Below are 27,726 nucleotides of genomic sequence, written 5' to 3'. Positions count from 1 at the left end.
CTGAGCTCACTGAGATTAGAAGGAACCTCTTTCGAAGACAATGCAGCATTCAGATGACAATGCTTCCTCTTTACTTGAAAGTGGCTGTCACTCTTGGAGACAATCAGGACAACCTGGATAATCAGAAGGTTATTTTCTAATATGTGCGATCCTGAGTGAGGAAGAAAGACAGGGTATATATATCTGCACTTCAAAAAGCAACGAGAAACCTAGTTGATTTAAAAATATGCCTTTCCCTGAGGAAACCATAATTGATAAAGACTCATGGACCCCAGAGTTCATTGTAGCACAACTTACAATAAATGGCACCCCACTCCAGTATCCTTGCCTGGAGAATCCCATGGACGGAGGAACCTGGTGGGTCAGAGTCCACGGGGTCGCAAAGAGTTGGACACGACTGAGTGACTTCACTTTCACTTCACTCACTTAAGACATGGAAGCAACCTAGATGTCCATCGACAGATGAATGGATAAAGAAGCTGTGGTATACACATACAATGGGATATTAGCCATAAAAAGGGACACATCTGAGTTAGTTCTAATGAGGTGGATGAACCTTGGAGCTGATCATACAGAGTGAAGTAAGTCAATGGGGAAGAACAAATAACGTATATTAAGGCAAAAGTATGGACTCTAGAAACGTGATCCTGATGGGCTTGTTTGCAGGGCAGCAGTAGAGGTGCAGACATACAGAACCGACTTCTGGACACAGAGGGTGGGACGAACGGAGAGAGCAGCGTGGATACATGCACACTACCGTTTGGAAAACACAGAGCCAGCGGGGATCTGCTGTATGACTCGGGGGCTCCAGCCAGGGCTCTGTGCCAACCCAGAGGGGTGGGACAGCGTGGGAGGCGGGAGGGAGGCCCCAGAGGGAGGGGTTGCATGCAAACCCATGGCTGATTCATGTTGATGTATGGCAGAAACCCACACCGTATTGTAAAGCAGTTATCCTTCAATTCAAAGTACATTTTGAAAAAAGAAAGGCAAAACAATATGGTTGACATATCCCCTGAGAAAACTATAATTCAAAAGGTTACACGTATCCAGTGTTTATTGCGGCACCATTCACAATAGGCAGAACGTGGGAACAACCTAAATGTCCAACAACAGATGAATGGATAAAGAAGATGTGGTGTGTATATATATATAGAACTCAGCTACAAAAGGAAAATAAAAGGGTCATTTGTAAAGATGTAGATGGACCTAGAGTCTGTTATACAGAGCAAAGTAAGTCAGAAAGAGAAAAATAAATACTGTATATTAATGCATATATGTGGAGTCTAGAAAAAGGGTACAGATGAACCTATCTCCAGGGCAGGAATAGAGATGCAGGCATAGAGAATATGCAGACACCAGGCGGGTGGGAAAGATAAAGTGAAAGGAAAAGTGAAAGTGGAGTCGCTCAGTTCTGTCCAACTCTTCGACCCCAAGGACTGTAGCCTACCACACTCTTCCGTCCGTGGCATTTAAAGGTGGGACTAATTGGGAGATGATGATTGACACACATACATTACCACATGTAAAACAGATGGCTAGTAGGAACCTGCTATAAAGCACAGGGCGTTCAGGTTGGTCCTTTGTGATGACCTAGAGAGGCGGGATGTGGGGGTGGTGGGTGGGAGGGAGGTCCAAGACGGAGGGGATGTAGGTATACTTATAGCTGATTCACTTCACTGTGCAGCAGAAACTAACACAACATCGAAAGCAATTATACTCCAGTAAAAAAACCAACTATACAAGAAAGTCATTCCTTCAGTTCCCAATGCCCCAGGAAGCTGGGGGGCTGGACTCTGCAGTTTGGAGGCAGACAGGTGGGAGAAAGCAGCAAAGCATGCACAGAGAGCATGCCCTGTCTTGCTATGTTTAGCAGAGCCTCTCTTTTTCAAGTTCATTACTAAGTCTGGCTCTCGCCCATTTCTCCCTGATACCCACCACAGGGTGGGCAGCTCCTGCCCCCATCTTAGCAGAGATTGCGGAGAAGAGAAGCTGGAGATCGGGGAGACACCCAAACTGAGAAAAGGCAGGACTTGCAAAGTGGAAAGAGCAATTAACAAACATTTGAACACTGGGAATCAAATATTGTGGTTGGTGCAGAAAACTCTTATGAAAAATGAGGTTAACGTGGGAAATGCTATTACAGCATCAGCCCGCGCTGCTCGCCTCTCTAATTAAATCTCCCTCAATTCCACCTCATCAGATTTCTTGAGATTACCAGGGGCGCATCAATAGCAAATTACTCTTGATGAATCATTTTACAAATTGCGTTGCTCCCACCTTCTTGTTCCCTGACACTGGAACATCATTAACAGATACAATTACCAATAACAGGGGGGCTGCTCCCAGTGCGATAAAATGACCCCTGGCTCATCCTGGGCATGGGCGGGAAGAGCCTTGTTGTCTTTAGAAACCCCAGGAGAAAAAGACAGGAGAAATCGGGACCCTGTGCATGGCCCTGGGCCATTTTACTGAGGTAGGATGGCTTCAGGGCTATTCTTGTTCTGGGTGTGTTGAAAGCAGAGAGGAGATGGTCACTTTCATGCCTCTCCTCTACGTCTGGCTTTAGGAACCCTTAGTGATGCTAAAAATGTGAGCCTCTTCAGGGTGACACTCGAGGACCCTAAAGTGGGTGGGCTCTGGCTTCCAAAAGTGGTGGACTGTCTTTTGCCTGTTTCATGGGGCAGAGGAGAAGCAGACGTCCCTCTCCTAAAAACATGAGGTCCAGATCTTTCCGCCTGTTAGCACAGAAACTTGGCAGAAATTGACAGACTTCACATCAATTCTCCCTTCTTAGGACTCCAAGTGCCCTCCCCCATGTCTATGTCCCTCTTTCCTTGGGTCACTAGCTAAATAACACCCAGCCTAGAGCTCTTTTTAGCTAACAGAGACTATGAAGCGTTCCTTGCTTCTGGGTTTGTGATCTGTTAGATGGAGATTGAGAATTTCAAACACCCGGAGAACTAGAAATCCTGTTTCTAGGAATCTGTGTTATGGAAGAATTTTCATGGGCATATACTGTTCAAGAATCTTCTTTACAGTGTTATCTGTAACAACAACAATAAAAGAAGGTACGTGTCCACCAAGATGGGGGACAGACTGTGGATCCTAAGCTCAAAGGAATACTAGGCAGCTGGTAGTTTTATATACATTGACTTGAAAGTGAAAAAAAGCAAGTTTCACTACAAAGTGTATCATTCTACTTTTCAAAAATGATAATATCTTTGTGATTTATTTTGTATTTGAAAGTGAAAGCTGCTCAGTCATGTCTGACTTTTTGTGACCCCATGGACTACACAGTCCATGGAATTCTCCAGGCCAGAATACTGGAGTGGGTAGCCTTTCCCTTCTCCAGGGGATCTTCCCGACCCAGGAATTGAACCGGGGTCTCCTGCATTGCAGGCGGATTCTTTACCAGCTGAGTTATCAGCACTGAGAAACGTCTAGAAGGATGCACACTGGACTCTTGGCAGTGGCCACTCCAGGGGGTGGAACTGAACAGGGAGGAAGACATTGTGAGTGCCTCCGTGCATGCTAAGTTGCTTCAGTCATGTCCAACTCTGTGCGACTGTAGCCCACCAAGCTCCTCTGTCCAGGGGATTCTCTAGGCAAGAATACTGGAGTGGGTTGCCGTGCCCTCTTCCCGACCCAGGGGTTGAACCCTTGTCTCCTACACTACAGGTGAATTCTTTACTGTTGGGTCACCAGGGGATTGAGGAAGATGGTCCCTATGATGAAAGAGGAAAGGTGGGGAAATAGGAAAATAAAAGAAACATTTTGGGGAAAAAAAGAAAAAAGGCAGATACACTAGGAGTCTGATATCCCTTCTCCCGGACCTACTCATCCTGAATTTCCTGTTAATAATTCCCATCATTTCTTCATAGCTTTCTACTGATACATGAATACTGAAATAACATATTGTTGGCTTGGCCAGTTTTTGAACTTTAAATACATGCACTGTAATTATTATATTCAACCCCCCGACAAAGTTATGTTCTAGACGCTTGTCCAGATCAGCATGTGGAGTGGTTCCCTGCTGCGTAGACTTTTGCTGTCAGGACAGACCACGCTGATGGCCCATCAGATGGCGGACATCTGGATAAGTTCTGGCTTGCTGCTATTATGAACAATTCTGCTGTATTTCTGCACAAGCCTCTACCTCGGGTGGAATGTCTGTGTGGTATATATCTATGTTCAACTTTACCAGCAAATGCTAAAGCATTTTCCAAACTCATTTTATTATGTGGCTCTCCCACCAGGACATACATCATTCTTCATTGTGTGTGAGCTCAGTTGTGCCCAACGCTTTGTGAGCCCCTCTGTCCATGGAATTTTCCAGGCAAGAATATTGGAGTGGGTTGCCATTTACTCCTCCAGGGGGATCTTCCTGACCCAAGGATCGAACCCACATCTCTTGTGTCTCCTGCCTTGGCAGGTGGGTTCTTTACCAACTGCATCACCTGGGAAGCTGGTGGCTTCCAGGACATGCATGGACGGTTATTATTCTCCAACTTGACCGTCAAATAATGTTGTCTCAACTTCAAACAGGTCCTAACATGGTGGATGTGAAGTAGAATCTCTTTTTGATTTGAATTTGCATTTCTCTCATTACTCATGAGGCTGAACACCTTTTTATATGTGTGCATATATATTTTCTCACTCTTTTTTATTTCTTTTATATCAGAGATTGGCCCTTTAATATCAGAGATGGGCCCTTTAATATCAGAGATGGCAAATACTTTTGGCTCTGTGGGCAACCACGCAATGATGGCACTGTGGCCTCAAAGCAATCATAGTCAGCAGGTAAATGAGTGTGACTCTGTTCCAATAAAACTTTATTTACAAAAACAGGGAGTCGGCTGGATTTGGCCTGTGGCTTATAGTTTGCTCTGACTCAGAGAATTTCTGAATTTGAGTTCTTTTTGTATATTCAAATATGAGCACTTTTTTAAATGTGTGGCAAATATTTTCCTCTAGTATGTGATATGTCTCTTCACCCAGTGTATCATGTTTTTGATGAACAGAAATTCCTCTTTTAATTATTTTTATTTTAAACAGTGAACAAGATATGCTGAAACTCAATATCAGCCTGGATTTATTTCCCATCTGTTTCAAATATGATTAGGGCCTTCTGGAAGTCCAACGGGACAGCATCTAATAAATAGGTGTCTAATACAGACAGACGACATCACCTCCGTGTGCAGAGACAGGCAGAAAATTAGAAGGTTTGGTATGACAAATGAGCAGGAAAAAATCCTGAGAGGCAAGCACTGCTCTGAAAGGCGGCCCACATGCCCCACATCTGAGCAGGACTGCCTGCCCAGCTGGAGGACCTGGGAGGGCCTTTGCATTGGAATACTTACCCACAGACATACTGGAAGCACTCACCTGGTTTGATGGGCTGCCTGTTTGAGAAGGTCAGAGGTGCAACGAGGAATTTGGTTTCTGCAACTGGCACCCAGTGGTGGAGAATTTTCACCGTCCAGACCCCAGGCCTCAGGGGCAAGTTCAAAGGGGGCTTGTAGTGGGTGAACTCGGCAGTGGACTCAATCAGGATGTCGTAGGTAGCTGCGATGATGTTGACGGGATCCACCCAGATGACAGTCACAGTCACGTTGGGGCCCTTCCCCCATTTCTGCATGCCTACTGGCTCGTCCATGGGCCCCAGGAGACCCCCAAAGTTGCGGAAGAGCCGCTCCTTGGCATCCCAGTCAGTGCCGACCTGAAACACAAGAGCGAATCTTGAAATCATTGGGCCTGAATGTGGGTGCTCCATCCCAGAAAGGCCTAGGATCCTGGTTTGGTTGTTGTTGTTTAGGCACTAAGTTGTGTCCAGCTCTTTTGTGAACCTATGGACCATAGCCCATTAGGCTCCTCTGTCCGTGGAATTTCCCAGGCAATAATATTGGAGTGGGTTGCCATTTCTCCTCCAGGGATCTTCCCAAACTAGGGATCAAACCCATGTTTCTTACACTGGCATGTGGATTCTCTACCAGAGAGCCACCAGGGAAGCCCAGGATCCTGCTTACTGGGCTTCATTTACCCATTTTACAGATGAGGAAACTGAGGCTACAGTTAAGTTACTTGCTCAGTAACTTAAGGCTGGACAGGCAGTTGGCAGGAGATCTGGGATTTGGATCTAGTCTGAAGGATTATGGGGCCTATGGTCCATTTACTTTGGGCCTCCTGTGTCTGGTTCATGGCGTGCAAGTGGAATGAATGAATGCCCACTTGCAGGCCATCCCAAGGAAACATAACTCCTGCCACTCAGCAAGTGCAGCTGATTTCCACTTTGGTCATTGGCTTTCCAGATCACGTGCCTCTTTTTAGAGCAATCACTTTGAACAAGAGTGGAGCTCAGGATTTGGAACTGCCCTGTCATAAGCTAGGAAAAAGGGGGGTCCCTCAGCATCGCTTATCATATGCAGGAGTTCAGATGGCTTTCCAAGGAAGAGACAGTTCTGGCTTCCCCAAAGCCTTCTGAGCTGGACCCTATGGGGAGTGATGGTTGTATGATCCATCCTTCTTGCCAGTCAGTGGGGTGTGTGTGTATGGCTCTGACCCCAGAAATCTGCTCTTGGCTTCCATCGTTCCCCTTTTGGGGACTCCAATTTACTCTCCACCCAGTATCCAGAACAACCTAGTGAACGGCCTCTCACTGCTCAGATCCCTGTGACTGCCCCCCTGCTGAATTCTGGTGTCCAGCCCTGCTTGGTACAGAGTCAATGCTCCATCAATCACCTGGTGAATGCATGCATGAATAACTTGGCAAAAAAATGAACTAACGACATAGATCCCTGAGCTCTGTTACTATTTCAAGTCAGATGAAATCAGGGGGTCTTCTCTCCCCCAGGAGGTTTAGTATAATGTTCTGAAGACGCAGCGTGTGGCCACGTGGCAGCAGGCGATGAGCACTCTACGAGGCCTGTACTGCTTCTGTGGTCCTTCCACGAGCAGCGGAGGTGGTGCAGGTGTGAGTAAACATGTCTACACCTTGAGCAGACTTCACACGTGCAGTGCAAACACGAGCTGGTTTATGTTTTCATTGTTCCTGCCATGAGTTACTATACCCATCCCTAAGACACAGGGCTCCATGGCTAATATTTATCCAGAGTTTCTGGTGTTCCAGGCCTACTGCTAAGGGCATAGGGGCATTGATTCAGCTAACATTCCCTCCTCCATCGAGGGAGCACCCTTGATCTTATGGTCACTTCCCACAGGAGGAAATGCTCTGAGGTTCAGAGCAGTCGGGTGAGTTGCTCTGGTCAGTAAGAGGGACCCGGGGAGTCTGGGCCCAGGGGCTGGGTTCTTATTCACTCTTCTGTGGATTGCCTCCTCTTCACTCACGCACCCACTCGCTCATTCATTCATTCATTTATCCAACACAGATGTGTCGGGCAACTACCACCTACCAGGGGTGGTTGTAATACACAATCACAGGCCCACAGCAAGTTTCCGTCTTTGGGCGAAGACTGACCTTGAGGCGCTGTCCTCAGGGCAGCAGAGGGAGCCACGGATAGTAACAACCGATCCCTCAGAGGACGAGCGGGGACTGCTCCTCCTGAGGACCCCTGGAGCCAGCACAGTGGCTGGAACACAGGAGGAGTGAGAACAACGCTGCCTACTGAGGGAATAAATGAATGAGCGAGCAGGATGCAAGCCAGGCCCCAACGTCACGGAGATTTTTCTAGAGATGTCCCATTCTGCGACTTCCCTCCATACAATCCTTTCCAGTTCCTTCCTGTTGTTCATTAGTCCAGTCTCTCCTCCTGTCCTGACCTGCAAGGCCTGGTCCTTCCTGATCCAGCTCCAGCCTCATCTACATCCCTCTCTCCTCCTCCACTCTCCCCCATCCAGGACACCCTGGAAACTCTCAGCACGTCTGCCAGAAGGGCTTTCTCAGCCCCAGATCTTGTGCCTGTGCCTGGCTCTCTCTTGGGCTGGGTCTTCTCTCCTTCTTCACTCTCCTTCTGGCCAGCTCATTATCCAGCTCTCAGCCCAGGTGTCACCACTGCCATTTACCATCAAGTGATCAATTACTCAAATTTAAGTATGTATTGAGGATCAAGCTCAATATATTGCTCCCCAGCTTCAAGCCCACCAAGACTTCTTTCCCACTGCACCTAAAATGCAATTCAAACTTCTTTCCAGGGCCTGTGAAACCCCTCATGATCTGTCCCCTGTCCTCCCGAGACCTTCCTCCTGCTCACTGGACATGCCAAGCTCCTTCCTGGGGCCTCAGGGCCTTTGCATATGCTCTTCTCTTGGACGATCTCAGAGTGTTCCAGGTCTCCCCACCGCTGACTCCTTTACAGGTTTCAACTCTGAAGTTATCTCATTAGAAATGCTTTCCTGAATGACTCGCTCCATCAACGTGTAACCCAGCAAGACCCTTTGGGGCCTCCTCAGGACAGATCCCTTAGGTCCTTCACCTGCCTCTTGTCTGTAATAAAAACTTTAGCCTCCAAGGCCTTCTTCAAGCTCTAAAGAATGAATTTAATCAGAGGTGTGAGAAAATGCAGAAAGAAAGGAAAACAGTCAAGTGAGACAAAATAATAATCGTTTAGCCATTAAACGAAGTCGAGGATCTTTTAGTTCCTCCTCAAGGACAATAGATAATATTCTGAGCCATAACCTCGAGCCTTTTCGCAGACACGGAAATCCCCAGCAGGTGGAAGAAGTTAACTGTATGCTGCCCACAAGCACAGAGAGCCCAGAACCGTTGGAACCAGAAGGTTGATGATGTTGACTCCTAATACCTCACCACCAACCAATCAGAAGAACATCCATGAGCCGGTCATGCACCCCACAAGTGCCCTCCCTCACCCTGTCTTTAAAAACTTTCCCTGAAAGCTATCAGGGAGTTTGGACCTTTTGAACACTAGCTGCCTGGTCTCCTTGCTTGGCGTCTGCAATAAACACCGCGCTTTTCCTTCACCACAACCCTATGTCAATAGACTAAGCTTTACTGAGTCCGGGCGAGAGGATCCAAGTTTGTTTTGGTAACAGAAAGCTGTCCCACCAGCCTGTCAAGCCCTCAGAAAACATGGATGGAGTCTTATTTTCTTTATAATCCTTGTCATTAACTGGAATACTCTGGCTCACTTATTTGCTCAATTGCTGGCTGGCTGCCCCAGTAAACAGCAATGGCACGACCACAAGGATCTGGTCTGTTCAGTTAACCACTGCCCCTCCCACCCTCGCACATCAGAGGCACTTGGGGGCTGCCTGCTGAAGGGAGGAGCAGCCTTCCTCTGTGCCATGAGCATGGGACTCCCAGGGATGGAGTGTGCGAACCAGGCCCTATGCAAAGCCCCAGGACCGTGTGACCCTATGGAGATTCTCAACAGCCCACAAAGTGGCCCTGTACTTCATTCCCTCCTTCTAGCCCAATTTTACAGCATTTACCTTAAAACCAAGAAAAAAAATTCATGACACAAGTTTCAAGGCTCCCTGCACCCCACGCTGTTCCTCTGCCAGAAATCCGGGTGGTTCCCACACCCAGGGTACCAGAGCTATAGCACAAGCCCTAACTAATCACTAGTCATGGAGTGGCCAACATCTGTCACTGCCAGGAGTGCCCAGCTACCCACCAGCAGGCTGATAAACAGGGAGAGCCCAGTGACCAGGCATCCGTCTCCTTAATGGGACATTAATGTCTTCAATCGGCTGCTTGGGCCCCCAGCACAGAATCCAACTGGGGCAGCATCTAATTGCTCCTTGACACCAGTAATTTATGAAGTGGGCTCCCACGGAGCTCGGACCCAGCCAATCCATTTGGAGCCTTCATTGAAAATGGTGGCTTGGGGTTTCCCTGGTGGTCCAGTGGTTAAGAACCTGCCTTGCAATGCAAGGGGCACCTGTTTGATATCTTGTCCGGGAAGATCCCACATTGCAATGGAACAACTAAGCCTGTGAGCCTCAACTACTGAGCTGGTGCTCTAGAGCCCCTGAGCCTCAGCTACTGAAGCCCGTATGCCCTAGAGCCCCTGCTCTGCAACAGGACAAGCCACCGCAATGAGAAGCCTGAACACTGCAACAAAAAGACCTGCTACAGCTAAATAAATACATGAACCTTTTAAAAGAAAGAAAATGGTGACTTAATAAGAAATTTCCACCCCTGCCTGTGTGGTGCCCATCCAGTCAGGCCTAGGTTGGCCAGGCAGGGCCACAGGGGCTGGAAAATGTAAGCAGGTCAGATGCTTCCTCCCATCCCACTCCTGGCCCCCAAGATTCTCCATATCCTATGGTCAGACTCTTGACCCCTAACCCAGCAGCCAAATTCACTGGGAATGCTGAACTCCAGGGATGGACCACCTCTTTAGCTACTTGCTGACATGCAGAAGGCAGAAATCAGGTGCTGGAGTTTTGTGTGGGCAACACTCACCAAGCTTGGTCATGCCTCCCCTTCCCACCAGCATCACTACCCAAGCACACACACTCACTCATTCAGAAATCCTATTCACATCTACAAAGGCTGTGTCCTCTTCTGTGTGCTGAGGATATAGCAGTGAGCAAGTGCTATAGTCTCTGCTCTCTTGCAGACAATCACCAGGTGATTAGAGAAATCAACAAGGTCATTTGAGATGATAAACGCTAAGAAACATAAAATAGGGACATACTGGGTGAAAAATTGTGACCGAAGTGGGTGAGCATGGAAGGCTTCTCTGAAAGTGCACCATTTAAAATCAGAATGACCACAGGAAAAAGGTGAAAACCTGGGGGAAAGTATTCTGGGCAGGAGGATCCGCATGTGACGAGCTTGAGGCAGGAAAGAACTTGGAATGTGGGTAAAGATGCAAGAAGTGTGAGTGGGAAAAAGAGTGGGTCCTGGGTGAGACTGGAGAAGCAGACAGAGGCCAGATTATGTAGCGCCTTTCAGGTTTCAAGATGGTGTTGATATTACAAGGGAGGTGCTATATGAATCCATCTCCCAAGGCAGAAAAATAACTAAAAGCCGATGCAGTCCTGGGAGGTAGAAACTGTGTTCCATGGATCCATGCATCCATGCATCAGACCATCTGTCCATCTATTGACACCTCTGTCTAATCCTCTGCGCATGCATGCATCCAACACTCATCCATTCAATGACTGATCTGGTGATTACTCTGCGTTAAACCCTATTCTAGGAACTGGGGAGACAAAAGCACAATTAAGTATAGGATTTGTGGCCTACGCGATCTAGATTCAGTGTTGAGCTCTTCTGCTTCCTAGCTATGATCCAGAAAGTTATTGGCTCTCTATAGGCCTCAGTTCTCCAATATGTAAGATGGGTCTAATGCCGCAACTTCATTAGGAAACCGGCTTGTTATTGGTTTATTACTAAGACAGGATTAGAAGGAATCAACTAATTAGGGTAAAAAATGAAAAGGAATAGAAGTTCTACTATAAAGATATACCTAAGGCTCCAGGTTGGTTGGTGCACTGATACGCACCACCATGGACCTTCTCCAGGCACAGGGCGAGCTTATCTTTGGGGTCCTTCAAGGCACCTTCTCCTCCATTCCCAACTACAAGTGTCAGAGCAGGAATAGAACCCAGCAACGGTGCAGCCAGAGGCAATGTTGTGAGAGAGTCTTTGGCCTCCTACCTCGGAAAACTGAAGCCTCCCAAAGTCGCTGGGTGGGCTGGCAATCTTGAAGACTTTCTTCGGCATCACCCACGTCTCCAGGGTCTCGAGTTTGCTCACGGCCAGATTTGTAGCATGATGCTTGATCAGAAAGCCCTGGAAACGGTCAGCAAGGAAGTAGAGGTGGACAGAGGCTGGGTGGCCCATCGGATAGTACCTGAAAAACACACACAGGCTCACGCGAGCTCGTGGGCCAGGACTGGATGTGTGTCGGTCACAACGGGGCTCCTCACCATCATGCCGATCCTGTTCCCACGATGACCCCCACTTTATACAAAGCTCACCGAATTCCTGAAGGCTGTTCCCGTGTTTCTAGGATCTCAATAACTAGTAACAATAACTTTCCTGCTGATCATAAGTGTAAAACATACTTGACTGTATGAAAGCACAATTATGAAAATAAAAATGGCTACTTTGGAGGCTTCTTCCAAGTTGCTGTCGTTCAGTTGCTAACAACAACTAACTAACAAGTTGTGTCCAACTCTTTGCGACCCCATGGACTGCAGCATGCCAGGCTTCCCTGTCCTCCACTATCTCCCAGAGTTTGCTCAGGTTCATGTCCATCGGGTCAGTGATGCTATCTAACTATCTCATCCCCTGCTGCCCCATTGTCCTTTTGCCTTCAATCTTTCCCAGCATCAGGGATAGAAGATGTCAATTCACAGGTATATTCAGTGATCCTCTGGTGCTGGGTACTGAGAAGGGACAATGGTGTGCAAACAATGTCATCATGACATATTTCCTTTCAGCCTTATTTTCTATGCACATATTTACATAAACTCTCCATTCTCTGGGATCATAATATACACACTGGCTCTATCCTGGTTTTACTTCATAGTATATTTCCTGATCATTATCATGTTTTTGAATAGTCTCTGAAAACATGATTTTTTTTGTGTGTGTATACATTATTCCAGTGGATGTAATACCGCGACATGGAACTATAATACCAAAATATGGTTTTATAAACAGAGAAAGTTCCCCATCATTGAGTGTTCAACTTGTTTCTAATTTTTTTTTTTTGCCATTCTAAACAATGCTGCGGTAAGCATCCTTGAGCAAAAGTGTTTTGGGAAACATCTTTCTCCCTCTCTAATCTCCAAGAGGCTCCTGATGTCTGCTGTATAAGTTTATCAGAAAGGTTGTTCCGATTTACACTCTCACCGTCCTTTTCACCAATGCACTGGGTATGATGCTTAAAAAGTATTGCCAATCGCAAATACATAGACAAATGGCATGTTTTAAGATGCAGGTCTTTGATCCACAAAGGGGCTGAAAGGGGCAGGGAAGCTAAACAGATGCCCAGAGGAGGGCGGAGAGCAGACAGAGAAGGAAGGATGAACGTGGACAAGCCTAGGTCTTTGTCCTTCCTGGCTGTAAAATGAAAAGCTGCCGGCTTCTGCACTGTGTGAGGCGCAGGGCACTTACAGGATGCTTGTGGTTCCAACATTCCACAAATCACTGTCCCGCTCACTGCTTTCCCTCTGCTCCTGCCCTGGAGTTTAAGTCTTTACATCTGATTATAAAGGGGAAGCTGCCTTTCTGTGTTATGCGTCTCCTGAAATCACTTGTTATCAGGTGCCTCTGGGGCTCTGAGCGAAAAAACCTGCCCCGTCTTCAGACTGCTCACTGCACATTCCCGGCCGTCGCAGGTCCACTTGGGTCTGGACTTTGGAAGCAGAAAACTCTCCCTGTGCTGCAGAACTTGCTGCCAGGATGGAATATTCTACAGCTGCACCACCCAGCCCAGTAACCCTAACCACTGCTGATGACGGAGCTCTTGACATACGGCTGGTGTGGTTGAGGGAACGCATTTTAGATTTGAGTTAATTTAAACTTAAATGTCTCCTTGTGGAGACAGCATAGATGGTGCTGTGAAAGTGTCCTGGGGTTGCCTGCATTGATGTCCCCAAATTGTCACTTCTTCTGTCTCTTTCCCAGGTGACTTGGTGGGTTTCCTTGCACCAGTGAGGTGAGTCTATTTCCCCTTCTCAAATCTGCTTCGGCCAGCAGGAGATGAGGTATCGTGCCAGTTCTGAGCCAGGATCCCAGGTAGCCTTGTACATTTTCCATCCCCTCTCTTGCCCCTCTGTGATCACTGTGAGAGCACAGGTGGGCTAACGCATGAGATGTTTGGAGCAGAGCTGAGCCACCCCAGGTATCCGAGCTGAAGCCATCCTAGACCCACCAACAACTCCCAGCCAAGAGCAACAGAGCCTCCCTCCTGACCCGCTCCTGGCTACAGAAGCGGAAGAGATGCCAGCAGAGCCCAGGAACACCACTCAGCTCACCTGCAGGCTTGAAGGCTCTGTAAATGTTTATCGTTTCAAAACCCCGACTTGAGGCTAGACTGTTATGTGACATTATTGCCATGGATAAATAATACACTGTCAGGGCTCGTTCTGTAAGCTGGGTGGACTAGTGAAAGTTGAAGAAAAGCAGGATAAATTACCATGGAAATCAAAAGAAGCAAGTGTTTCCAGAAGGGGGCAGTCAGTTGTATGGGATGCTGCTAAGGGGTCAGGTAAATAAGCGATGGTCAAGAAATCCAGGAGTTAACCTTGCATTGCTCGTGTTCCTTCTTCCAAGAAGTCCTGTTTTCTCCACCCGAATCCATTCTCCACTGTCCTATGCATGGCCAGCATCCTGGTCCAACCCACCATCATGTCTTACCTGGACCTTTGCTGGAGCTGCCTTACTTTTCCTCCTTCTTTTGTCTGCTGTAACGGATTCTCAGAGTAGCCATATCTGTCATCCCTTCCTTAAACACCACAAGGGGCTCTGCTTATGCTTGGATAAAACCCAACCTCCTTACCTGGTCTCCAAGTTCTGCCTCTTTCTCTAGCCTCATTTTGTTTCACTTTGTCCCAATTCACCACCTTCTAGCTATGTGGACCTTATTTTCGAGTCTTGAACACCCTAAGCTCATTTCTAGCCCAGGGCCTTTGCACAGGACATTCTCTCTGCTGGGGATGCTCTTTTCCTCTACTGATCATATGGTGGGCTCTGTCTTATCTTTTTGGCTAAATGTTGCCATCTCAGAGAGATCTTCCTTGACTGCTGACTCTTAAGTCACCAACTCACTGCTGTTTCTTGAGCTTATCCTCACTCTCTGCAGAACATTTATCTTTAGAGACTTTTGTTCCTGTTGCTATGAGCTGGGGTACTGCCTGTCTTCACATTAGAATGGGAGGACCTTGAGCTTGGGGCCTGGTCTGTCTGGGTCATGGCTGAGTACCCAGTGCCTAACACAGAGCCTGCCACATGACGCCAGCTCAATCGATACTTAAGGTTTGAGTGAAGATTCTAGAAGGATATTCTCTTGAACCCTTTGCTTCTAAGATACATCTAGGGAACCTGCAACCAGAACTGAACACAAAGTCCATTGGTTCCTCCTCTAGACTGTATATGGTAATTAAGTAACTAAAACTGAGAGGAGAGTTGTAACTAGACGCAGCAGAAGATGCCAGATGCAACACAACTGAACCTAAACGATGCCTCTGGTGCATCTGCTTGGCCCAAAGGTGTTTTCATTTTTTTATTTAAATGAGGTGGGCATTAAAAAATTGGGGAAGCTCACACAAAAATGTGGATTTATAATTTGTCTGAAAAAATCAGGAGATGTGATTGGTAGCTCCAAGTGTACATTCCCACAGGGCAAGGATGTAATGGAATTCAGTACCGGGACCCCGGGGGCCCCTGGTCCATAGGATCCGTCCATCCTTAGCTAAGGACACATGCTTCCTTCCTGGCCCTAGACCACAATTGAATTTGAGGACCCGTAATGAAACATTGACATCCTTATCTCTGAAAGGGATTCTCAAAAAACCTTCATTTTCTTGTTCTTTCCATCTGCCATTTTGAAATTTTCTGCAATGAATAAATGTTATCTTCTAGTGAGAAAAAAAAATCGATAAACATTTTTTTATGAAAGTGTATACTATAGACTAGAAAGCCACAATCTGCATGAAATGTCCAGAGAAAATGAGATTTTTGAAATAAAGTTTCTACTTTTTTCCCCAGATAGCTCTAGGGTAGGAATTTACTCTCTTTTGCCTTTTGGGATAAGGGTCCTTTGTCCTGATTTATTTTTAGGCTTGTATTAATAAATGTATTGGCTTTGCCCACAGCAAGGCACAAGGGTTCCATTATAATAAAAAATGAAGTAGAAGCCACAGGATTCCAGGCCTGAGGCAACTTGATGGCTTGCTTAATCCCAAAACAAATAGCAGAAGAAAATTTCAGCAATCATAAATCACTTGGAGGTGTCTTTCAAAATTTCATCTAAGATTATTTACCTTACAAATGCTATGAAACCTGGGATTAAAACTACTCTTGAAACGATATTTGCCTTCCAAGCATCAGGCACTGTGTCATCTACTGGGGCCATATACTGTGGCTCCTGGGACAGGGGTTCTGCCCCTGGACTAGCAGGGAGAAAAGGCATTCACTGATGACCTTGACCTGAGGCACTGCTGTTACTAGCAATGGGAGTGTTAAAGGAAAATCTGCTTTCAAATAAGGAAAGGTGGGGGGTGGGCTATTGGGGAAGCTTTTAGCCAGCTTCACAGAGGAAATGGCACCTGAGATGACCCTGGAAGCCTCTGAAAAGGTAGATTGAGTGGGGAGTCAAGGACAGCACAGAGGAACTGATAGACAGTTCATATGACCAGTGATGGAGCAAGTAGCTCACACAGCTGCAGCTTAAGAATACTGGCAACTAAGATACCAGCAATGGCATAAACATTTACTAAAGCACTTCATATATAAAATACTGTTAAAATGGGGATAATGATAATAATAATACATGACTAATAACGTAGTTTTAGAGGATTATCCCCTTTAAACCTAACAACACCTTATGCTGTAAGGCTTATTATTATTCCCATTGTACAGATGAGGAAACTGAGGCTCAGGGAGGTTCAAGACTTGTCCAAGGTCAATAGCTAGTAAGAGTGGAGTTCAAACAGCAGTTTTTGGGTTTCTAACCCATTCTGGTCTTCTTTTAAACTAAATCAGGACCTGTAGGTAGAGGAGAGAGAAGGCTGAGGGGAAAATTGTTGCAGGCATGTGGAAACCCAGCTGATCTGCATGGGGTCCCAGTCAGGAAAACCTTCCATGTTTTCAGAGTTTTGTAGAACAAAATAGTCCCTTTCCTGTCCCCCTTCTGTTCTTGAGAGGAAGGAAGAGCAGGGCAAGGAGGGACACATAGAAGGCTCAGAGGAGAAAGACTGATGCTAATAATTTTTTCTTTGTTGTTTAAAGAGGAAGGTGGGAGGAGGAGGCAGAGGCAGAACAAGAAAAAGAAGGAGAGAGATTGGAGGCACTTCTGGGAGTCCATCCTCAGGAAATAATCAGAAAGAAGAATGCAAAAAAAAGGCTTTCTGCAAAAAGATATTCATCAGAACAATGGCAACAGGAAAGGGCTGGATTAAGCAAACTCTGGAATTTCTACTCAATGGAATACCAGCGGCATTAAAAAGGGTCATTATCATTATGGAAAGCTGCAGAGAAGCAAGGAGAGGAGGGGCTAATATCACAATGCTGAGCGAAAGAAACAGGGCACGTAATCCTTGCAATTATGAAATATCTGCAATGCATATTGCTGAGGAGGAAGAGAAGCAGCCCCAAATTAAAAGGGTTTGGTAGGCTTAGGGAAAGGCAGGGCAGGTGGGGGTGATGTTGACTCCTTTCCCCACCTTCCCTCTTCTTTCCAAATATTCTAGAACGTTCTTTCCTGAAGTATCAACTAGTACCACCAGTGGTAGATGAGATGATTCTAAAGGTTATGTGAGCGTTTTAAATAATGGTTCTGCCTTCCATGATGTTATTGGTTATGTTCTCAGGTCTGACAAAGATAGTACGGTCGTGTTTTAAGAAGGAGTCAATTTTCAGAGACACAGGAAATGTTTATGGGATTTGCTTCAATCAAACTGATCTGGGAGGAGGGGGAAGGGGGGTGAAGGCAGAGATGAAACTGCACTGGCTGGGAGTCGGTAATCACTAGAGCTGGCGATGGGAGATGGGATTTCATTTTTCTCTCCATTTAGTATATATCTGACATTTTCTAAAACAAAAAGTAAAAAAAAAAAGTTCTGTATTTTCATGATTACTTCCCATTTAAAACAAACAGAACTATCTAACATGGTGCATAAAGCTTTCTTCTAAAATATGTATATTTAGCCTAAAGAGTAAGTCCACAGAAAGACAGGACTTCCTGGTGGTCCAGTGGTTAAGATTCCATGCTCCCAATGCAGGGGGCTTGGGTTTGATCCCTGGTGGAACTAGATCCTGCGTGTGTGTGGCGCTCAGTCGTGTCCAACTCTTTGTGACCCCATGTACTGTACCCCACCAGGCTCCTCTATCCATGGAATTCTCCAGGCAAGAATACTGGAGTGGGTAGCCATTCCCTCTTCCAGGGGATCTTCCTGACCCAGGGAGCGAATCTGCATTGAAGGCAAGATTCTTTACTGTCTGAGCCACCAGGGAAGCCCAGATCCCACTTGCTACAATTGAAAGATAATGCATGCCGCAACTAACACCTGGTAGAGCCAAATAAATATTTTTTTTTTTTTAAAGAATGAGTCCACAGAAAGGAAATAAGTAGGTAAATATTAGATCTGCTATTCTGAGAAGGTAGAAGGGTGACGATGGTTTAGACAGGAAAGGCTCTGAAGGCTGGGACGTCGCGTGGCTGATTTTTAGGGAGATGCACGGCGTGCAGCCGCAGCCCCCGCAGAGGAGGGCTGTCCCGCGTCCCTGGTCACCGCGCCCCTCCCGGCTCACCTGCAGCTGCTCTCCCCGGGGGCGCGCAGCGACGCCTCGGCCCGGCGGAGGCCCAGGCGCGAGAAGGAGTGGTACAAAGTCAGCGCGACGTCACTCAAGCTGTGGACGCCGTCCGGCTCGTCGAAGACGTTCTCCCAGTAGGAGCGGAGGCCCGGGGTGCCCGCGGGGTAGTTCCCATACAGGTAATAGTCCAGCTGCCCGATGATTTCCTGATTCACCACAGCTTCAAACTTGCGGGCAAAGAAGGTGGGCCGGGCTGTCTGCTGTGCTCGTGGGATAAAGAGAGCAGAGTCAGCCAGTGGGATGGGGGAGGTGGGGATGGAGGAGGCGAGCTCTGCGGTCCCAGCCTGTCTGGATCCACATCACCGTTCAGACACCCACCGCCTTCTCTATCCTCAGTTTCCTCATCTGTCAAAAGGGTTTTAGGATTGAACGAGTTAATATTTGTGAAGCATTGAAAGCAGTGAGGGACCGGAAGTTAGCTTCATTTAAATATTTGTGAAATAATTACATCTTAGATGGTTATAGTTGGGAGGGATCTTGGAAATCATTTAGCTGGAGGTCTAGGGCAAATACCGCCTATGGAAGTATTTCAGTCATCTGGAAGAATGTTTTAAAATTGAATTAACTGGCGACATTTTGTAAGTGGAAGAGTTCATGGAAACTTTTGTCTTCCCTTGAAAAAGAAATGGTCTGGCAACGGTAGGCCTAGGTTCCTGCATCTTAACACACAGTTAAAGCTGAATCGCGGCTGTCCCTTTAGACGGGTACGGGCCTTGTGTCTCACCACAGTCCGTACCGCTCCCTACTGTCTCCTGGGCATTATAATCGACTTATGGACTCACAGGGAACACCCTGGATTTACTGGTCAGAATCCCTGGAAGTGAGGCTTAGAAATCTGTACTCTTAACAGGCTTCCAGGGCGATTCGTTTGCTCACTAGGGTGTGAGGACAAGGCAAATGGCATCTGAGCTGGCTGCAGATCAGTCACCTAAACAGCTTTAAAATATTCAGATTCTGGAGTCCTTCCCCAGACTGACTGAGTCAGCATCTCTGAAGATGAGGTTTAGGAATCTGTATAGAAAAAAAAAAGCTCCCAGGTGATATGCTACGTGTTTGAGGGCTACTTATGTAAACCAAATTTTCAAAGGGGCTGAATGCGTAAGAGGAAAAGGGACTTATCTAAGGTCACACAGTAAGGTAAGGTAATGGGAGAGCCAGGATTCAGATCCAGGGTCACGGGTTAGCGAAGTGAAGTTCTGAGCACTTGTTATCTACCAGGTCTTAAACCATGGTCTGGGGCAAGATCAATGAACCTTTTCAGCAAAATGGCAGATAATAAATATTTCCAGCTTTGCAACTACTCAGCTCTGCTGTCAGAGTCTGAAAGCAGCCGAAGACAAACTGGAAAATGAATGGGTTTGTGGCCGTGCTCCACAAACAAGCCATTTACACAAACAGGGAGCGGGCTGGATCAGCCCACGGGCTGCAGCTTGCTGACCTCTGGTCTAGGGCTATGGAAACAACCAAACCACAAACCCTTCCTTTGAGCGGCCCATGATCTTGTGTAAATTTTGACCTTCATTGAGGTCTAGCATTGTTCTCACTTCAGTGCATTAACAGCAACAATAATGACAATAAAAACTGAGCATATACTATAGGCAGAGCATTGCATTTTGTCATTATGTCTAATCCTCCCAATAACTCTGCGAAGTGGGTGCTCTGAGTCCTATTTTACAGATGAGGAAACTCAACTTAGAGAACGGAAGGGATAATGTACAAACACAGTCATAAGATTCAAACCCAGATGACTCTAAAATCCAAATTCTATCGACTATATCATCTTAGGATCACACTGCTAGTCAAGTGAATCTGAAGCCCCAATAACAAAAACTCTTGTTAATGTTTTAGAATATCCCATCTGCTCTCTGCTTCACAGACATCTGGGACACCCACCCCCTACCCTTTCTCTGCAGTCGAGGGGTTAGCTCAATTCCCTTATAGGAGCATTAAAAAGAGCCAGATCATGTGGGTTCAAATTCTCGCTCTATGTCTTTCGAGCTATATATGTCTTTGGGGAAGTCATCCAGGGCCTCAGTTTTTCCAGTCCTTAAAATGGGTACAATAATAATATGGGTACTTAGCATAGAATCTGACACACAGTGTTAGCAGCTGTTATGAGACTGTTTCCCTACGTCTTTAAGTCTGCTACAGGGACTTCTAAGTCTTCACTTTCTGGAGGCAGAGCACCAGAGTCAGTGGCAGGGCAGCCTCCTTTCTCCTCCTAAGATTCTCTGATAATACCTGGAGCTCCTAAAAAGCATGTTTCTATGTTTATAGTTCTCGTCCTTGGAGTTCTTTCCATAAGAACTCAGAGTTTCTTATAGGCAGCAGTTTCTTGAGTCTAGATGTTGAGAAATATTCTTGATTTTGTTTGCTGTGAAGAGCTGTGAGCATGTGACTTGGTCGCTATGTTAGCTCATCTTTATCAGGGACCACAACGTCCCCAGGATGCTGGGACTGGAATGCAAACGCTGCTGCCCTGGAATAGCCCAAGAAGGGCAGTGCACTCAAGAATTGCCCTATCTCCTTGCTCGAAACGATGAAGGTCCTTTGCAATGAGGGTGAAAGCTGATCCTCTACAAACGTGGGAATTGTTGTGTTTCTTTTGTCCCCCTTTGAACAGGTCAAACATTCCCCTTGCCATCCCTTTCTGCTCAGCAGACCCTTTATGCACAGACAATGGAGCTAAAATGTCACCCAAATTCACCCAACCTCAATTAACATGGGTTTGAGGAGGCCCCTGGGTAGCTTTCAGTCTTCCACCAAAAACAGGCCTCAAGAATACTCATTGCAGCAACTGCTTACACAGGCGAAAGGCGTTAGGTGGGAACCTTGAGGGAATACGAACGATGGGACAAAACCCGCTGTGTATTCCGCATTCCACCAGGTGTGGAATCAGGCTGGCAGCAGGGTCTGGTGGAAAAAGCTCTGTCTGGACCTGGAAACACCCGTGTGGGACCTCCCACCCTACCACTCCACTACTGCATGTCCATGGACAAGTAAGTCCCCGCTCTGTGCCTTGGTTCCCCCACCTGCACAATGGAGCTGATTTCTACCCAGTGAAGCCAACACCTGCAGAGAACCTGGCACACAGCCTGGGACACAGAAGACCCCAACCCCATGCTTCTCAAACAGAACAGCCCCCCTGTTGCCTGGAGATCTTGTTGAAATGCAGATTCTGACTCAGCAGGCCAGAGATTCTGCATCTCTAACAAGCTCCCTGGTGATGCTGATGCTGCTGTTCTACAGACCACACTCTGAGGAGCCGGGCTAAGAGGCTGGAAGCTCCATGGGGGCAGTTTGGGTCCTCCCGTGGATGGTTCAGTTATGTGCCAGAGCGAGGCAGGAGGGACACTTTGGATTGGGTTATCAGCCTGGCACTCTTGTCCCTGCCCTCAACACCCTCCATCACTGCAAGTTAGTGGTTTGGAGAGCAGCATGTCATCTCCACGTGGTAGCTCTAGTGAGCTCAGAGTGGCCTGTGAATGTGTGCTCTGGGCAGCTGAGGCTGGGCATGGTGAGGAGGAGAAGAGGAAGAATTCAGGGTGCTGGCCTGGAGGGAGCAGGAGGCGTGCTCACGTGGGATGGAAAGAGGTTGCCATCCTGAATAGGTCTGGGTCCAAGGCACCCTTGGGGCTCATGGGAAGCAGATGGACACTGGCCACCCTTCTGCCTCTCCTTTCCCCAGAGCATGAACTGCTGGGCCCTGCAGAGATACCTGTGATGGTAAGCACCTTTCTTCTTGTTACTCCTTTAAGTTCACAGAGCACGATGCTTTACAAACCTGGCTTCTCATCAGAACTTCCCTAAGTCTGTTACATTAAAAATAACAATTCCTGAGCCTCACTGGAGATCAGAAGCTCTCGACTGGGGATGTGTTTGCACCCAGTGGATATCTGGTGATATCTGAAGACATTCCTGGTTGTCATGTCTGCAAGGTGCTACTGGATCCCCACGGGGACATTAAACAGTGACATCCTGGTTGTCACAGTGGAGGGGAGTGGGCTGCTTCTGCAATCTAGCGGGCGGAGGCCAGGGATGCTGTTTAAACATCCTGCATCCCTCCACCCTAACACAGAATTATCCAGCCACGATGTTAAGAGTGCTGAGGTTGAGAAACTCTGCACTCTAACCAAGTTTGTACCCAAAAATATATTTTAAACAAATATTTCAGGAGATTCTGATCAAAAAGCAGCATAGAGAAATGGATGCAAGTACAGCCTTTGCAAACAGATATGTTGGGCTATGTGACCTTGCATAAAGGTTTTGATCTCTCTCTACCACAGTTTCCCTATCTCTAAAATAATCTACCTCTGCTGTGGGGTTAATGAGTCGACACAGGCCAAGCGGTTAGATGGTCCCTTGCATGGTGTTAGTGATCAGTAAGTGTTGGCTGTTGTGGAGGTTGTTATGATTGTCATCAACAGCTGGGGCTGGAGCGTGTGGGATGTGATGGCCTGCGGGGCTGCCTGGGCCACCTGCAGATGCTGGCTGGAAGGCGCGGCAGGCGGGCTGGGCGGCGGCTCACCTGGAAGCGGTGGAAGTCCTGCGGCTTGAAGTCGTTGGGGGAGCAGCCGCACCAGTCCACGATGTGCTTGTACTGGCACTTGCAGCCCAGCTTGCGGTTCCAGTTGGTGACGCGCAGGTTGTTGTCCACCACGGTGTCGCAGTGGGGGCTGTTCTCCAGGACCGTGTGGAAGAAGGACTGTGCGGGAGAGAAGGGCCTGGCTCGAGACCTCGCCCAGTCTCCTTCGACTGGGCTGGGCTGGGGTCCTTCCCAGGGACCCCCTGACAGTGAAGGGACTCTCTTGCAGACTCAGCTGTTCTCTCTGCAAATGGAGTTAGTTCCGTGCAGGCCTAGCCAGAGCACCCTGGAAGTTTTGTCCAGAGTGGCATTCTGCTTAGCAGTTACTGCTCTGTTTTTCTAAGAAGTCTCTTCCCAGCAGCCTAGAAGCTGATTTCAAGACATCTCTCATGACCCAGTACATCCGTTCAGCAGGGAGAAAAAGTCCCTTAAGGGCTTCCTTGGCAGCTCAGCTGGTAGAGAATCCACCTGCAATGCAGGAGACCTGGCTCAATTTCTGGGTTGGGAAGATCCACTGGAGAAGGGATAGGCTACCTACTCCAGTATTACTCCAGTATTCTTGGGCTTCCCTGGTGGCTCAGATGGTAAAGAATCTGCCTGCAATGCAGGAGACCTGAGTTCCATCCCTGGGTTGGGAAGATCCCCTGGAGGAGGGCATGGCAACCTACTCCAGTATTCTTCCCTGGAGAATCCCCATGGACAGAGGGGCCTGGCAGGCTACAGGCTGCAGGGTCACAAAGAGTCAGACATGACTGAGTGACTAAGCACAGCACAAGGTATGTCAACACCTGAGGACCAGAGGAAAACTTTGGGGCAATTTTCTAGAAAACCCTGGGCCAAAGGACTCTTGATTTTACAAACAGCTAGACCTGAAACCAAAGGGATTCAGTCTGAGATATTTTGGAACAAAGACTGAAGCCCTGGAATTTCATTCCTGGGAGAGGGAGGCCAGAATCATGGACGCCCTCCTGCCCCAGTCACAGGAGGAGGGACTGCAACACAGAGAGGAAAGGAGGTGGGGGTGTGCTGAGGCCTCCCGCTGTCCGTGGTGCTGAACCAGACACCATCATTTCCCCCTATTCCTGAGACTCTTGGCCAACCTCTCCTAGGAATCTGAGAAAAATGCAATGTTGAGAGTGAAAAGAGAGGCCAGAGCAGAGACACACTGTTGGAGCTGCTGAAAGAGAGAGAGATGGGGAAAGAAACACACACACACACACACACACTGAATTCTATTTGGACACTGTTTTATAACAACCTCAGATACCAGGGTTTCCCCTGCTGTCTGCTTCCTAGGGGAAGCTATTGGGGAATACGTGTCCACCTGTTGCAAACTCATGGCACAGCCTTCAGATTTCTCCTAAGTTCATCCCTTAGAGGAGGGTTGGGAAAAGTGCAGGGCAGAAATGCTGGGATGCAGGGGGTGGGATCTAAAGAGACATTGGAATGTAAAGTGCCTGGGTGCGCTGTGGGGTAGGGGGTGGGGTGGGTGGGACAGAAAGAGCCAGCATTGGGATGCACACCTTGTCAAACAAAGTCCCAAATAGTCTCTTCTCAATGGCTGAGTGGATGAAATGAGGCTCTATCCACACCACCCAGCTGACCTTCTTGTGATGCTAAATGACACGTCTGTGAACCTGCATTTTAAGGTTGAATTGTCTAAAAGCCCATATTCTCCAGGCACATATTCTCCATCAAGCAGTGGGGTAGGTACCCTATTATCAATTGTCCTGTGTCCTTTTGTAATGATACAGAAAAGATAATGGACGAGGAGGTTATTGGAATTGAGAAAGTGATTTTTGCTGAAACATGATTAAAAGCTGATGACTTAACATGTATACAGAATAGCAAAACCTGACCCAGTGATGACAAGCCCATCATCCCTTAGGAGTTATGTCCGCAGTCAGCCCTACTCAGAGCTTGGCCCTGCCCCAGATGTTGGTGAGGGATGTAGAAACCATCAAGTGAGATTCATTGCCTTGTTTGGCCTAGAAACACAGAACCTGAGTGGCCCTGAGATGCGGCACAGCCAGGAATGGTGGGCCATTCATGGGAGGTGTCACAGGCTCAATGGAAACAGAGCCAGCACTGGAGTTTTCTGAAGTTAGAGATTAGGGTGAAAGTGAACTAGAGGTCAGGGAACTAATCTAGAATCTCTCTGCCCAGGTCTGCTGGCTGTTGTCAGGAGCAACACTGTAGCACTGAGTCCCTACCCATTTCCAGACAGGGCTGGGGCTGTTTCAGAATAGCCTGCAATCTTACACACAGCACTTTCTGAAATGGACTGAATGTTTGCATCCCCGCAAAATTTATAGGTTGAAACCCTAACCCCCAAGTGATGGTGTTAGGAGGTAGGGCCTTTGGAAAGTGATTGTAATGAGGGTAGGGTCCACACAAATAGGATTAGTGTCCTTCCCTCACCCCTTATGCCATGTGAGAAGACAGTGGGAACTGTCAGCAGGCAGTCTGCAACCAAAAAGAGAGAAGGCACCTGACCACACTGGCACGTTGACCTATAACTTCTAGCCCCTGGAACTACAAGAAGCACCTTCATTCTTCTGTATCTTGTTTTGGTACCCTGAACTAAGACAGGTTCCCACCCTGAGGTCTGAGACGTGGTCACAGACTTCTGAGAGCTTTTCAAATAGCTGCAAAAGCTAACAAGAAATAGCGGGTCCTAAGCATTCGGCCACAATGGCTGCCAATGCAGGAGGTAGAGCAAACCCAAGAGTAGCCCTGGTGCGGCGATCACCAGAACTTCTGATGGGACTGATGAGGCCAAAACTACTGGAAAAGCTTTTACAGGACTGGGGACTGGAGCATCTGTCAAAAGTTGATACAGGTGTCTCTAAAGAAGCCGGCATATACAGTTGTGGAAGTTATGCACTGCACAACCCTGTGGGTACCATCGACATTGTAGGTATGAGAGCTTTGTATTTTTTTTCAATAGCAATTTTCTAAAAAATGGCAATAAAGTTGTTCTAACAAAATTAGTGTATTGTGATGATTTTATGACCGATGGGAGCCAAGTGTCTTGAGGAAGAACTGCCTTTTTTACTTTACACTTTTAAAGACACTGTATAGATGGCTGGTGGCAGCCTTGTGCATCTCCTCCATACAGTGACCTCCCTCCAGACTGGACTGGACCAGGGGTCGTACGGTGAGAGTAAGGTCTCTGGTAGCTCGCACAGTTCCCCATCTTCCTCTGGATGTGTGGAGGACAATGTACTAATCCCCATGTAGCTTCACCAAAAATTCAGCATCCACTTTGCTCCAAAGGCTAGAGCCAGCCCCTACCTTTCTCAGGGACGTTTCCCCAGATACTCACCTCGGCAGGAAGCAGAGTATAGGAGTAGAATTGCTTCATTTTGGTCACCAGATCATCAGTGGAGAATGTCACATACTCCACAAACTTCCGGTTTAGCAGGAACCAGTCTGAGCCCCCATCCACAGCAATGCCCTCTGGGATCCGCCGGTCCCCCAGGCGCCACATGTGGGCGTCACACTCCAGGAAGAGCCGGTCCAGGCCCTGTTTCCGGATGAACCTGGATAAGACAAAGTCATGCTTAGCCATGAAAGAGCTCAACCCAGAGTCCAAAACAAGTGGTGAAAACTACTGTCTGTCTGGGAAGGTCTTGGCCATAAAGCCATTTTTTGAGCACTACTCATGCTCAGTGCTGAGCTAGAGGGTCTGTGTGTAGTTTCTCATTTGATCTTCACAAGTGAAGCTGGTCTCTGTAACACTGTGAGGTGGGTACTATTATTATGCCCATTTTACAGATGAAGACACTGAGGCTCAGAGCGCTTAGGACACTTGCCTGTCCAGCACAGTTAGATGGCAACGACCATCTGCTACATCTGCTTCCACTTTAGAGAACTTCTGAAATCACCTTTTCACGCCACAGATGCACTGGAATTTGGTGAATACAGCTATAGACCCTCATCTCAGAATAATGCTTTTATTTTTAAATTTATTTTTTAAAATTAATCAGTAACCTAAGTATATTCATTTCGAATACAGTGTTAGTTTCAGGTGTATAGCAAAGTGATTTAGTTTTATACACACACACACACACACACACACACACACGCACATATACATACATTTCAGATTCTTTTCCTTTACAGGCTACTGAAAGATATTGAATATAGTTTCCTGTGCTATTGTTGATCATCTATTTTACTTATAATCATCTGTTAATCCTATACTCCTAAATTTATCCCATTGCAGAATAATGCTTTTAAATGCAACAAAAATACACAGTTACAAAAATATTTCCATAAATACCAAAGTGATGGCATAGTAATTCACATGATTCTTGATTCACACACTATATAGAGGATTGCAAAATATTTTTTAAAACACCAAATTTATGGTAATTACATGTGTTTTCTTTTTAACACACTTAATAACAAGATCTTGCAGTAGGTCTAAACACTATTATAATTTTGAAGAAAAGGTGAGCATAAATGATATTTAGACATGGATGCATCAACTATAATATGATTCAAAAATACGTGATTCCTGGGACTTCTCTGCAGTCCAGTAGTTAAGACTCTGAACTTACAACGCAAGGGTCACGAGTTCAATCACTTGTTGGGGACACGACAGGAAGAATGGACCAAAAAAGGAAATATGTGATTCCAACAGCAACTGCTAATACTG

The 27,726-nt window shown here is 47.0% G+C and overlaps 1 protein-coding gene across 1 annotated transcript in view; it reads right to left on the bottom strand.

The window, feature by feature from the left end:
* XYLT1 (xylosyltransferase 1) overlaps nucleotides 1-27,726 on the bottom strand; it is a 348,193-nt gene that overhangs the window by 8,115 nt on the left and 312,352 nt on the right. The window contains exons 7-11 of the mRNA XM_069570209.1: nucleotides 26,389-26,605; nucleotides 23,004-23,180; nucleotides 18,413-18,675; nucleotides 11,588-11,783; nucleotides 5,386-5,719 (exon numbers count right to left, since the gene is read on the bottom strand). Coding sequence (XP_069426310.1) covers nucleotides 5,386-5,719; nucleotides 11,588-11,783; nucleotides 18,413-18,675; nucleotides 23,004-23,180; nucleotides 26,389-26,605 — 1,187 coding nt within the window. The remainder of the gene's footprint in view (nucleotides 1-5,385; nucleotides 5,720-11,587; nucleotides 11,784-18,412; nucleotides 18,676-23,003; nucleotides 23,181-26,388; nucleotides 26,606-27,726) is intronic.

The sequence above is a fragment of the Ovis canadensis genome, chromosome 24, assembly GCF_042477335.2.
Source record: "Ovis canadensis isolate MfBH-ARS-UI-01 breed Bighorn chromosome 24, ARS-UI_OviCan_v2, whole genome shotgun sequence".
Classification (NCBI taxonomy): Eukaryota; Metazoa; Chordata; class Mammalia; order Artiodactyla; family Bovidae; genus Ovis; species Ovis canadensis.
This window is presented reverse-complemented; position numbering and strand designations above follow the sequence as displayed.